General features: G+C 43.6%; 1 protein-coding gene across 2 annotated transcripts in view; it reads right to left on the reverse strand.

The window, feature by feature from the left end:
* Window positions 1-14,682, reverse strand: part of SH3RF2 (SH3 domain containing ring finger 2) — a 222,133-nt gene that overhangs the window by 73,230 nt on the left and 134,221 nt on the right. For both annotated transcript variants that reach the window (XM_078653050.1, XM_078653049.1), the window contains exons 3-4: window positions 3,965-4,234; window positions 1,191-1,286 (exon numbers count right to left, since the gene is read on the reverse strand). In XM_078653050.1, coding sequence (XP_078509176.1) covers window positions 1,191-1,286; window positions 3,965-4,234 — 366 coding nt within the window. The remainder of the gene's footprint in view (window positions 1-1,190; window positions 1,287-3,964; window positions 4,235-14,682) is intronic.

A 14,682-nucleotide genomic window follows, 5' to 3' on the forward strand; every position in this document is an offset into this window, starting at 1 on the left:
CAATAAATACAGAGCCCATGCAGAATCCTCCCCTGGCTAAATCCTAAAAGGTCACATGTGAGTAAAATAGAAATTGCTACCAATGTGTGGCTGTGTAGTACATTTTTGCATTTTCACTGGAATTAACGGTACAAGCTACCAAATCTGTCTTGTATTATTTCACAATATGTTTTCACTCTGCACTTGAATAATTGGTCAAGCAGAAGAAAACGTAAGAAACAACAGGACATAAGGTAGATTTGTTAGAGGTGGAGGAGAGTTAGAACAACCACTCCACACGGTAATGGATGTGACAGTGAGAATAGAGGATCACCTGCCAAAGCTAGGAAAGAGCTATGATCCCACCTTGTAACAGAGAAAGTGTGAGCATTAGAGATAAACTCTGGAAGCCCCATGTTGAGGCTTCAGAAAGAGTGTCTGCCCCTAGGTGAGGGATTTTAACATTGGGCTCCTAGATAGCGTATAAGTCCTGCAACCACAATTCCTCTGGTCTGGCACTTTAAGCCCATGTTGCTAGGAACCAAAGAAAAACTATGTCCCTATATAACCTCAGCATAACCTTCAGTTCTGTTTAGGTTTGACACAACCAGCACCAGCATGACAAGAAGCGCCAAAGTCTGCTAAACTGCTGACTTTGGTGCTGGAAACCAGGGTTCCAGCCTCGGGGTCGCGTCCACATCCTGTGATTCTGGGCAATCACTTAATCTCCCCATGCCTGAATGTGTAATGTAAATACGGTGCTCATGTAAAGCGCTCCAATACCTTCGGGTCGAGTTTGCGCTATATAAATATGCACAAAAAAACAAAAAAAACTCCTGAGGACCAACATAAACACACATCTGATTTAAAGTTCTTTGAGCAACCCCCAGCAGTCACCTGTACAACCTACGTGAAATTAGCTTTTTCAAATGCACACCATATGGATCTGTATTAAAGCTTTACATAGTCCAGATAGGTCTTCTGTTCCATGTACATTTACGTCTGTGGGCGATAGTCAGATCCCTATTTCCCTTTATGCCAGACTACCATATTTTCTTCTTGTGTAATTTAGTGCCTTGCCTTACGAATAACCTCACTGAGACTTTGACTGGGGTGGAATAGTTTCCACTCCTGCGAAAACAGAACAGCATTCATTGAGAAAATACAAATAAATAACAAGCCACGCTGTTTTTTTCAGATATTGCGCTCACCTCTACAAACAGGAGAGGAAAGATACCAATTCGGTCTCCCAACTTGCCCTCTGCCCAGTTGTCATCCACTCGACGTATCACGCTGATGATATCATCCTGAAGATCCAAAAAGATATTGCAACAAACTATAAATATTTTTCAAAGACAGTAAAAACTCTGCTTAAATATGGAGTAGAGGCTTTCATTGTTCTTCTATGTCTACAGCAGGCGGCGATTCATAGGTGATTCAACGATCGCTAATGACTTGAGGGCAATAGTTGTCCAGACGATTGGGTTGTGAGCAATCATTAAGTTTCAGTGGAAGAACAAGACATGACACTGGATTATGGTTTAGACTAATTGTAAGTATACATGTTACGGTATAAAAGGGATGTCAGCCAGGGCATCATTACTTGTCCTGGTTACACCCACTCTAGCTGTCACAAACTATCGTGTAAATTATGTTGACCCATAATCCAACTTTCCATCACTTCTACCATAGACTGCGGCCTGTTCTTGATTGTTCTCCAATGCCACAACTACTGTGTTTCCAGCACGAAAGCCTTAACTTGATAATATATTATGCTTCAGAGCCCAGATGGCGATTTCTCTACTCCTTCGACCAAATTTCCAAACTTGATGCAGCTTTCTGTATGAGTTACAAACGACACAGGACTGTTTTCGTACTGATTCGAGGTGTGCAAGGTTGAGATATTTAGAGGCCATGGCAATTTTGTTCTTTAGTATGGAAATGTAGTGTGATACTCTTGCAAACGTTCCCTGCTAGGAAGGAGAAGCTGTTAGGAAAACCGTCCGATAGGAAAACCGTGAAACTGTCCCAGAAGCTTTACAGAAAGCCGTATTACCAAGAAAAGGTGATAACGTGTGCTCATGGCACTAGAAAGCATTGCACCAGCTCTGCACAGGGCAGGGACAGGCCAGTCCATTTGCCTTTATAAGGTGTGGTCTATTTGCCAATACTACTCAACTAAGAAGGCCTCTGATGTCAAGCTTTAACACCTCACTCTCTGGGTTCAGAATTAATCAATACGGTCATTTGCAACATATCAATAAGCAATTCCCTTACATGTGAGAAAATATACTTGTTATGCTAAGGTCACCCTTGCTGAGTTCACAGGCACAGTCTGTCAGTCATTTAATTTAGCATTTTTTCTCAAACACTTCACAAGTAATTCTTGTTCTTTGGCATTGGCTTTAATACACAGACCAGACGAGTTCATTACACAAAATTTGTCTCTGTCCATGGCTTGCTGTGAGTCTTCTGCAGCTGACTGGTTGAGACCGAATAATGGTGAGACTGAGATATGAGATTTGGGGAATGAGTGAAGCTCTGGGGGCCAACAGTTCTGGTCACATTATGGACAGAGGGCTGATTTCCGAGAGCCATGCGTCACCTTTTCACCTCATAAAGTGGTACATGCGTGACGCAGAGCTCTCAGTCCGATTTATGAAGCCACGCAAAGCCACCCTGTGTGGCTTTGAGTGGCCTCATACAACTTGAGTAAAGGCAACGCAGGGCAAATAGCTGCGCCGCCTTAATCTGCGCCCGGGAAGCATTCCATGGGCGTCGTGGTGGGTTTTCCCACGTAACACCCATGGAGTTTGACGCTCCCTCAGATTTACAAAATTCTGTGAACCTGGGGAAGGGTCAAATCCGTACACCTCCCGAGGTGATGTGTAACAAGGAGAAATAGGTTTATTTCTCCTTGTTTTTTCCTTTCTATGTGTGCTGCATTCAGCAGCACACATAGGAAGAGGAAAACACCGCTTAGGATTGGTTTTGTGCAGGAAGGTGTACCTTCCTGCACAATACCAATCCTGTATACTTACGGAGGCCCCCTTGCACCGCTTACGTTGGTGCTAGGCTGCTGAAATGGCACCAGCACATGGAGGAAGGACAGGAATGCACCCTATTGTATAAATACGGTGCATTCCTGCCCTTCCACTATAATGTAGGGCAGCACAACAAGATGCCTTACTGCGTTTCCTTACACCAAAATCACATAAATGAGGGCCATCGTCTTTTCCTTGCACCGGGAATTAGAGACATTCGTTTCTCAATGCCAACACACTAACAATAATTTCCAAAGCTAAGATAGTTTTGATATTAAACATATCCTTGAAAATTATTTTCTTTTTTACAAAAAAATTCAAATCCTAAATACAATGATATCTTTAAAGTGGAATACCCTTATTTTAGTCTATCTAGTTTCACACCTAACGCAAGCACAATAGAAAGCAACAAGGAAAACAGATAATCAAAACTCAGAGGCTTGAATTTGATGCAGTTAGGGAAGTTTGATTATGAATTTTGATGTGTACCCACACTCTTGTTTGTTCTCTTGTTTTCAAAAGGCCATTGCAAGCGGTAACTTATCAAACATCTTCCAGCTGGCTCTCGAAGACAGTGAACCTCATACACTTTTGACAGCTGCGGCCCGTGCAGGTAAGAGCGGTGTGGCGGTAGGACCGGGAATGGAGGGAGATTTCGACAGAAGACGATGAGGGAAAATCGATTATTTATTTAATTTTCCCTAGTGGTCATCTTTCAAATCCACCAATAACCCGGCCCCACTGCCGCACCGTTTTTACCAGTATGGGCCGCTGCTGCTTTCCGAACCAATAGATCTACTGCCAGTAATGGTGAGCTTTGGCCAGATCATGCATTCTGCAGTTTCCCAACAAGAGGAGACTGTATGCGATGGACTGCATAACAACCGTACATAATTGAATTTTCTCACAACATGGAGGGCACGAATGCCTAGAGAACGTACCTTCGCAAACGCCAGGCAATGTTTGTTTTCACCTTTGTCCTTGTCTTTCAACTCAAAGTTGTAGAGTGCTCGGCAGAGAGGTGGAGGCAGTGTTGGATGTTTCATCACATGTACCAGACTGGCAGGGAAGATCCCCGTGATGCCATTCACTGCACCCTGGTACCAGTTGTCATCCAGCTGGCGCTGCAAAAGCACAATGTCACCCTTATTAAACTGCAGCTCGTTGGGAGAGTGCCCTCGGTAGCCGTGCAGGGCTCTGGCCCAAGGTACCTATCGAAAGAGGAAAACAAGACATGAGTCTAATTTGCCGCATGGACCACGGTTCGTTCAATTGCAATCAGGGACAACCTTGGAGATGGCTGCTCATCTTTCTATACATTATGGATTTGCAGTGAAAGGCAGCCTACATTCCCTGCATGGCCTTTTGCCCGCTGTGGAAAAGACCATACAAAACCCATACAATAGTCCATTGGGCTGGGACTACAATTGTCATGCCTCGAGGTCCGCAAACGGGCGGTCCCTTTAAGAAACCCCTACATAAGCAATTAGAGCCCTTGGAGCGACGCTTTACGTCCTTGCATCAAGCTCCCGTTACTGCAATTCCTGTCCTGTTTCCTGTTGCCTGATTTCCGGATTTTCCTAGTGTTGAACGGGCTCGCTTCCGTTCTTCTGCTTTGAGGCTTTCTACTTGCTCCTGCTGTGGTTCCGAGTACTGGAACTTGTCTAAGAGCCTCGTTTTGTATTTGACTGCTCCGCCCGACGGCCGGGTTTTACTCCGCCGTCCGGTCGGGCAGTGTGTCAGTGTTCCCCTAGGTCTTGCTGGCTCCGCCCGACGGCCGGGTCTTGCTCCGTCGTCCGGCCGGGCAGTATACTGACCTCTCCTCTTTTCCCTTGGCTCCGCCCGACGGCCGGGTCTGTACTCCGCCGTCTGGCCGGGCTGCTACTTCCCCAGTCCGCCATTTCTCTTACCTGCTCCGCATACCAGCCGGGCTTGTTCCCCGCTGCCTAGCAGGGGATTCTTTAGGTATTTAGCCTTGTTTATTCCTACCCTCCACCCGGCGGCCGGGCTTAGTCTCCGCCATCCGGTGGTTCCCTTACCCGCCATTTGTTTCCTTCTTGGTCATTATCATCTTCCTTCACTTCCTGTGTTCCTGGCCATACTTACTGTGTGAGGGTTCTGTACTTGCGTGGACTCGTGAAAGATACATCTCCACATCTCCCAGAATCACGGTAACAGCGCAGTGCGCTACTCTTATGTTATCTCTATAAAGCCATACTTGAATTAATAGATGTTTGTTTTGTATCTCAGACATTTAGTTCTACGTGAATGTTACCTTCTGATTCTGGTGTACTCTACTGCGATACAGATGTTTGTTTAAGAGTCTTCTACATGTTATCAAGTAAGAATTCTATAATCCTGAACAGTGTTATTTAAGTGCACAGTACACCTCGAGTAATCGCTATTGTGTTTCTTGTTTGTTCCTCCACCTTAGCTCAACCAAACCCCTGTCACCAATCCACAGTTATATGCCAGCAAAGTTTAATTACCATTGGTATGTAGTACACATTTATTGTAGAGGTGACTGTTGTTCTTTTGTGTATGTTACTGAGGGTTAGTAATTCATGTTTTGGTTTTAGCTCCTACACCCACCAGAGGTCCAGGCCAGGTGCATGTCCACACACACAGAAGTCTACAACCAAGAAGAATATTTTTTCCCCGCCTTTCCTTGTTTTGTCTCCCTGTTTTCCCCTGGCGAGCCTCTCGGTACTCTAGTGTTTGATAGAGTCGGAAGGCCGTAGGGGAAGGCTGTGGAATATTCATCGGATCCTTGGCGCTCCTGCGGAACCTGCCTGAGAACCATTACAACAATGAGAATGACATGGCAGAGTTAGCAACATATTAGATGAGAAATTTGAAGAGAACTTCATGATTCTTAATTCTCCCTTTAATTCCCAGATCACGTGCTAGAACAAAGGAAAATGAAGTTTCTCTACCACAGCACTCTTCCTTGGAACGTCACTCCCTTGAAAACTTGCAACATTACAAGCAGCATGTTCTTCATACAAAGACCCACTTTTCTGACCCGTCTATGCTCTCCAACACATCTCTTACCCTTCTACCTCTGGCAGCCACCTTCAAGTGAAAAGTGATGCCTATAAAATTTCAGTTTTTTTTTTAAAAACAGATTTTATTACGTTTTGCAGTTTTGACGAGATCATATTGCAGTACATTTGTGTATACAATGGTTTGTTGAATCATAGAGTGTACATCAGATAGTGACCAGGTATTATCACAAATACTATAAGTACAATAGACACGTCCGCAAGGTATCCATTCACACATTTAGGTCGTAAAGAAATGGGTAAAAACTGAACAAGACTATTAAATTCAAATATGCAACATACATGTCTAAGTGAAATATAAATCATAATTCCGACCATACTGTCTATTATCACATTGTTAAGCTTGCAATCTGTGTCGAAGATAAAGAAACAACAATAAAGAACTGAGCTACTAAAAAACTGAGTGTCTGTTTCATTTCCATGGGGTGGAGGTGGGGGGGGGGGGTAGATCATGACAGGAGCACCAATATCGGGGGGGGGAGGAGGAAGAGGGAGGGAGAGAGGTGGAACGGGGAGAGGGGAAGAGAGAGGGGGCAAACAAGGATAGGGAGGGGGAAACATGCTGCAATCTCAGTATCACATCAGTCATCAGTGACATCTACATTTTGTATTTTGAAATATTCTATCATTTGAGCCCATTCTAAGGATCTAGGTTTCTTCCTCAGTCCTCTGTATTCTTCACGGTGCAATGCTTCCCTCTCAGCCGTGGCCCATTTTTTGGCTTCCTCCCGCTACTGCCCCGTGCGTGGTGCCCCGTGTGATTTCCATCACTGTGTGATAAGCCTCTTGGCCAACATTAGTATGAGACTCGTGAAGCGGTACAATATTTTTGCCTTCTTGGGAAGAGGAGAAAGCCCCAGGGGTGTTCCATGAGGAACGCTCAGATAAGTATGCAAGGCCCTGTAGAACCTCCGTCCGAAATTCCACAAGGGAGGGGCAGGTCCAAAACATGTGCAGAAAGTCTGCCTCCGGGCTATGACACCTGGGACATTCCGATGTGGAATAGGGTTACAATTGCTGTATCACCCGAGGTGTGAGATAGGCTCTGTGCAGTACAAACATCTGTATAGTTTTTAGTCGGGCGTTCCGGGAAGCACGCCTGGGATATTCAAGGACCTGCACCCATTCCCTGTCAGTGAATTCTCTAGACACCTCCGCTACCCATCTCTGGGGAAGAGGCAACAGAGAAATTCACAAATGAGGCCGCAGGCCACGGTACAACCACCGAACCAGATGAGCACCATGTCCCATTATGTGCAACATCTGTAACAATCCAAAGGTCGGGGGCACTTTCTGATCCACTATCCAGTATCTAGGCACATATTGTGTAACCACGGCATGTGTTAAGAACAGTGTCAGAGGTGCCAAATAGGTCTGCACAATTTCTTCATGAGGCATTGTTACCATCTAAAAATAAATCCCCTACAGTTGCAGCCCCAGACTCCATCCAACCGCGTAATATGGTGGCAGACAATATGTCCTGTAGCGTAGGTAAGCCACACAGGGGTATATTGTGGGCATTTAGTACAGGTGTATGAGCATACTTCATCGCCAGTCTCCAATAGTAGAGTACAATATGTAAAAGAAATGGAAGGTCTTTCACCTGAGTTGCTCCAGGGCATAATAAGGATTGTAGAGTCCTAGCCCGTAAGCGTATAACCCCTCTCGAATAGATTATGGCCAGCCAACCAATAAGCCAACCATTGTAGTTGGGCCACTATGGAATAGGCTTTAAAATCTGGTGCTCCCATGCCACCCTCGGTACTTGGTAATTGCATTTTAGCAAGAGCCAATCTGTGACGGCCCTGTCCCCAATGTAATGCTGGTAGTAACGTATTTAGTGCTCCATAGAGCCAGGCAGGAAGAACCACCGGAAGATTCGTAAATTGATACAGTAGTCTAGGGAGCATAACCATTTTAGAGACAGCTATACGGCCTGCGGTAGTTAACAACAAAGTATTCCAAAACGCTACTTGGGTTCTGAGATTATTTAGTGATTGGACAACATTTCCATCTATGGTGTCTGAAGTAGTTGTGTAAATATGGATCCCTAAATATTTAAAGGTAATGGGTTCCACTCTGAACTTCATTGGACCAAATTGAAGCATGGGGAGTGTGTATGTATCATAAAAAGAAAAAGCCACTGATTTGGAGATATTAAGGCACGGTCCACATGCTTCCCCAAATTGCTCAAAGAGCAATGCGATAGGTGCCATATCTACATGTAGATCCATAAAATAAAGCAGCATGCCGTCTGCATATGCTGGGACAGAATGACGTAGCTTGCCTATCGGGATGCAATATGGTGCCATTGTGCAGCGTAGCTGATGTGCCAGTGGTTCTAAAGCAAGTACAAACAGGAAGGGTGAAAAGGGGCAGCACTGCCATGTACCCCGAAATACTTTATATGCTGGGGAGATTTGGTACCGATTTTGGCCCTTGTCTTAGGGTTAGTATAAAGTAGCTTCACCCATTTAATAAATGCTGAGGGAATCCCATATTTAGCCAATGCAGCCAGCATGTATGACCAACTTAAAGAGTCAAATGCCTGACGAATATCAGGGGAGAGGCAACCCGCATGGGGGAAATCGGGTCAGGCAGAATGCAAGAGGGCATAAAAGCAACGTATGTTCAAAGAGGTGCTGCATTTGGGTAAAAAGCTGTGTGGATCAGAGCGGGGAGTAAGGGGAGCAGCCTCGATGCCAGGAGCTTATCAAGAATTTTGTATTTGGTATTAAGGAGCGATAGGGGTCTATAGGATGTGAGATCTATCGGGGACTTATTAGGCTTCAACAGAGAGGTCACTATCGCCTCCCTGGTCGTTGGGGGTGAGGCACCCTCCGCCAAGGCAGTAGTGTACAGTTGGAGCAATTTAGGGACCATGAGTGCTGCAAAGGCAGAATGAAACTCAATGGGGATCCAATCGGAGCCTGGGGTCTTATTGTGAGCAATTCCTTGTATAGCTCCCCGGATTTCGGGCACGGTCAGGGGGGCTGCCAAGTCCGCGGCTTGAGCTGCTGTGATAGTGTGAAGCACCATTGATTCCAATAATGCAGCATGGCTTCTGCCATGTCATGGGAGGGGGCAGCATAATAATCATGGAATGTTTTATTGATGTCCACCTGTGTGGTGAGCAACTCACGGCGGTCATTACGTATGGCCAGAATAGGTGTAGGGGAGGGCTGGGGTCTTATCAATCTGGCCAGCACTGTGCCTGACCTGCCCGAGTCTGCATGTGTTCGCAGTGTGTAGGCACGTAAGTCTATCACTCTCAAGTGTTCTAACAGCTCAGCATGTTGAATCTTAGCCTCCTAGAGGTCCGGCTCCTTCCTGTTATCAGATTGAGCAGCTATTTTTCTATTGTTTGTAATAAATCCTCCTGGTCCGTGAGATGACCGTAGGGCTTCACGCCGAATCCCCACCAGCGTCCCTATAGAGAGCCCTCGGATTATTACCTTGAATGCCTCCTTTCAATAATCTTAGACGTTGCTGTACCCTCGTCCGTAAAGTATGTGTTAATGATAGTGGCTAATTTACCCCTGTAAATCGGGTCTTCCAATTGTAGTGGTTGGGTCGCCAGAACCTCTGCCAACAATGTGTTGTCTTGCAGGGGTGCAGGGTCGTCAGAAGCAGTAAGGAAATGTTTGATAAGGATTCCAGGCCCGAGCTCGTCGCCTATGCGACCTCCATCTTGGGCTGCTAGCCATGCCCCCCACCTGTAAAATGTCAGTTATCTGTAAAATGCTCTCCTTCATAATACATGTGTAAAATCCAGGAATAAGTAGACTGGTAGGATTAGTTGAAGAAAGATGTATTTGATGCAGCACAGTACCCTAGAACCGCCTTAACTGCCAGGATAAGAATGAAACTCATCATGCCCACGTCATCAAACTTATGACATAAGCAGAACAACTAGAAAGCTGTAGATATAACACATACTTTCCCTATAAAACAAAAAGAAAAAAGAAAAAGAAAATATATACAAGGCAAAAGAATGAAATTGTGCAGTATAAAAGGAATTATGTTATTCACACAAAATCAGCAAATTTGGTTGGACAACGTTTGGCATGCGTACCCAACTTAACTCTGGATGCTACAGAATCTCCAGCAAAGGAATCACAAAAGTTCTCTCTTACAGAAATATCAGCATCCACAAAAGAATCATTATGTGTCAATTCAGCACCTGGTGAATCGGTGCAGATCTGTTCCCTCCTGTTCAGAGACAAATAGGACCTTATATCAACCTTTTCCATTAGGATCAGAACTCACTCTTAAAAAGGACCTATGATCAAACTCTACATTGAAATCTGGATTACACTTAGCCACACGTCTCACATTCCAAACCTTCCCATCTTGAGTCACCACACTCTTGCCATACACCTTGACGACTCTCATAGCTTTGCCAAATCTTTGCATATTTTTCATAATTAGCCCTGGCTTTTTAATCTTAACCCAGTCACCTACCATAAACGAGCGACACTTGGTTTTCCATTTTTTATCGTAGAGCTCCTTCCGCTTATTTTGCTTCAACTGAACTCTATCCTTGACTTCTTGGACAATCACCTCTTTTAGAAAGTTGGCCTGCTCTCTCTTGAACCACCAAGGACAACGCTTGGAGACAGGTTCCTTACCTCTCTCATCCCATCCTCGTCGCCAGTTGTAAAATTCAGGAATAAGCAGACTGGTAGGATTAGCTGAAGAAATATGTATTTGATGCAGCACAGTACCCTAGAACTGCCAGGAGTAGAATGAAACTCGTCATGCCCCTGTTCCATAAAGGAATCCAATTACATCAAACTTATGACATAAGCAGAACAACTAGAAAGCTGTGGATATAACACCATGATCTCAAAACACCTAGACCACTATCTCGAGAAATGCAGATACTTGAAAATGTGAGGTGTTTACATAACAGAGCACTCTGTATGGCTCCCTGCACAAAATTAATCCTGCTGCGGTCCTAATGAGCCCTTAGTAGCAATTAAGGTTTGCCGGGACCTCTATTCATAGTAGGCATAAACACGAGAGCCTTCATTTAGAGTTTGGTGGTTGGGATACGCCCTAAAAAATTGTGGCGGATAAGCTGTCTGCCAAACTCATGGTTTCCCCGGCAGAACATAGAGTTGGTTTTCCTGGCTCCACCGGAGGAAACCTTTGACTGAAGGCCCACCAGATATTAGGCCGTTAGTCAAAGAATATCAGACCATCTGCCCTACTTAAGGCAGATCAAGGCTAAACTGAGAACCCAAAGCAGCCCTGGCAATTTTGTTGGACCAGCATCTGCGGTGGAGGAATGGTGCAAGTGTGAAGCACTGCTGCTTTTGTCACTGGGTGCCGATATTGCAGCACCGCTGCGCAACAGGCTCTCCGTAACAAAACCCGCATGCACCGCTGCCTAGCCTCTCGGGGAAATGTCTGATGCCCGCTACGGCAAGTTCGGCCCTGAGGCAGAGGTTCCAGCAGGGAAAGTTTATTAATTCCAAAAATGAAAGCAAAGCAATGACCGCCACAGCTGAGAGAAGGCCCAACACGTCAGGAATATTTGTTGTTTTGTTTTTCAATAACAAAATCTTGCTTTGGGACTTTGTTTTTGCTGAGCAATTGCATTAAATATTGTGACTGCTCAGCAAACTTTCAGTACCTTCAATGGAGACCCTACAACTGCACCTCTCCTGAAGGCATAGAGATCTCTGCATGTCTGCCACGGACCTCCATATATTGCAGCAGGGCACCCGCTGTGCTGGCAAAATGGAGTACAGCCTGCCATACTCTAAATAAGGCCAAACTATATTAAAGGTCATCACTTCGGAGCACAATACCATTTGCTATGCTTGTTCATTTGGATAACTGATAATAATACGTTTCTCAACCGTACAATCAAATGGGAGTGAATGTTTGAATAATACTTGTATGCTCATTAAAGAGATAGGAACTTATATAATTGATCACCATAAAGGATGTCACGCCAATTAAAAGTTTACAATGGAACTTAAAATACATTTTCTTGCACTCACTATACAAAAAGTAGAATCCACGATGAAACCGTCATACAGCTCTATATATTAAGTATAACCTTGAGAGTTCTTTCATAGAACTATACAATCTGTCAATGATACAGTTTGGGAGAAACATAATACGAGTCTCCCAACTTGACAAGATTAGTGGCCCTGGCCAAATCCGGTTGTGTACAATGTCTGCAACTCCTTGCGTTGTCTGGTAGAACCGGACAGGCACTATACAGGCCTAAATCTGCCAATTTTGCAGACTATGCAATTGTCCACAAAACCCCCTAGATTTAGTGAGGACTACAAAAGTATACCAAGTGCGGAAGCTTGGATCATCATTGCTCACAAAATGTTGGCACTGACAACATTCATGTAATAGACGACATGTGACTGAAATATGGAATTTGAACTTTACTCTCTTCCATTGGAGCAGTTTTGATTCACAGTGAGAGCAGACCAGAACTTGGGCCCCAGTGCTCTCAAGCCAAAACATTTCATAAATACGAAATTCACATCTAACATCTCCCTAATAATGTTACACTAACCAGAAAATCACAGAGTGGGCAAGATGAAAACAAGGGAATTTTGCCCATGTGCTTATTCATGAAACGAAAACTTGGCCCTAAAATTAATTATATCAACAATAGATAAGTAATTAACGGATCAGTAAAAAATGTACTCGAGTCACAAAAAGAGAAAGAAGTGCATATAACATAGGTAAGAGTAAACTGTGCATGAGTAACTTGCTGTGATAAACAAAAAGTGATTAACAGAATGCTTGAATTATCCTCAGAAAGTTGTTACTGCTCAGGCCACATTCCAGTCCATCATATTTTTTATTCACAGTGCTACTGCACATAGGGACCAACCATATGCAAATCAAATCGGGGAACTGCCACACAAAAAAAATGCAAACTGCTATGCCATGCAGCACTCTGAGATACTAGACCCTTGTTCAGACATATGTGTCATACAGGGGGGTGCCACATTAAAAAGAACAATTTGTGATGATTGAAAGTTTCAACTCAGTAACTGTTTATAACTCAGTCATCGTTCTTTTTTCCCACTGTGCCACCGCCTTCATAATTTATAACTTACCTGACATGCATAACCTACACTTACATTTAGTAAAAGCGGTCACGATGTTGTGTTATGTTTGGTTATTTGTACCCATATCCCATGTGAGGCCTAAATCACCTTCGGATATTTGAGTAGGTATGTACTCCGTGTGTACCGTATATGTATAGCTTTGTTTCCTGTGAGGTCACTGGCGTGCTCCAACTTTCATTGAGTTCCATAGGTGTTTTTCAGGTGCATGGCTGAACGGGTATTGGTTGCATTCAGATCAACGTGTGAAAAATGGTGTCCTTTTCATTTAATTTGTAGGTAGAAATGCAGAATAGGTTTAATGACACATGAGCATAAGTGTTGCAGAACAGTGTAAGTTTAGATGTAACCGTAAATGCAGGTGCTTAATATTTTTGGGTTATTATTTCATGAATAATGCGATTATGGATTATGTCCATAGGCTGAACCATTGAACTAATCATGAAAGATTGTATAAGTAGGTGGCACCCTCTTCAATGTTTCAGGGTAATTGGCAAAAACCCTCCATGACATTAAGCTATAATTTAGTAAGATTTTTTAATCATTTAGTCCGTAGTGGCACAACCAGTTTACTTGATGGGCTGATGGTTCGTACGGAGTTTTATTAGGGTATGATTAACGTTGTCACGTTATATGTTTGACAATACTATTCTAACATAGTACCGTCCTTAGATCATTTATATTTACTGGAATGTTTAGGAAGTGGCAAAGGAAAATAATGTACATAATGGTCCACACTCACAAAAGATGGTGTTCCAATTCTGAGGATTAATTTGGTCCCAAACAAGGTTTGCTGTTTCAGTAACATGAAATTCAGGAATCCACTTTGTAATGTAAACTAAATCATCCATATTTTTCTTACAATGTGTGGGCTTGCCTCCATTGTTGGAAAAAATTAAATAAAGTCCACATTGTGTATCGTGACCGTGTGCAAGCTTTCAGATCAAGATTGGCAGATGGGGCTGTGGACAAAATGCACTTGATTTTTACAGACTACATTGCTTTACGTGACCATTTCACACCAGCTGTCATATGTTGCTGTATCTCAAGAGAATGGAGGTGTATCAGGAAAAAAGTACATTACAGATTGGACTAAGAGAGTGAGTACCTGCATGTACTCAAATGTAATGTACTTGCATTTACTCAAATCTAATGTACTTGCATGTACTCAAATTTGATGTACTTGCATGTACTCAAATGTAATGTACTTGCATTTACTCAAATCTAATGTACTTGCATGTACTCAAATTTGATGTACTTGCATGTACTCAAATTTAATGTACTTGCATTTACTCAAATGTAATGTACTTGCATGTACTCAAATTTCCCAGAACCTTTGTGAATCATCTCCTTCACTAGCACTGAGTTCTCAAAAAGCTCAACTAATCTGTCATTGAAAGGGACGTGTATGCATCATCACAGGATTATTCGTCAAGTATATTATTTAGGCAGGGAAAGACACCAAGCAGGCAATACAGGCCT

The sequence above is a fragment of the Lissotriton helveticus genome, chromosome 7 (genome assembly GCF_964261635.1).
Source record: "Lissotriton helveticus chromosome 7, aLisHel1.1, whole genome shotgun sequence".
In the NCBI taxonomy this organism is placed as follows: Eukaryota; Metazoa; Chordata; class Amphibia; order Caudata; family Salamandridae; genus Lissotriton; species Lissotriton helveticus.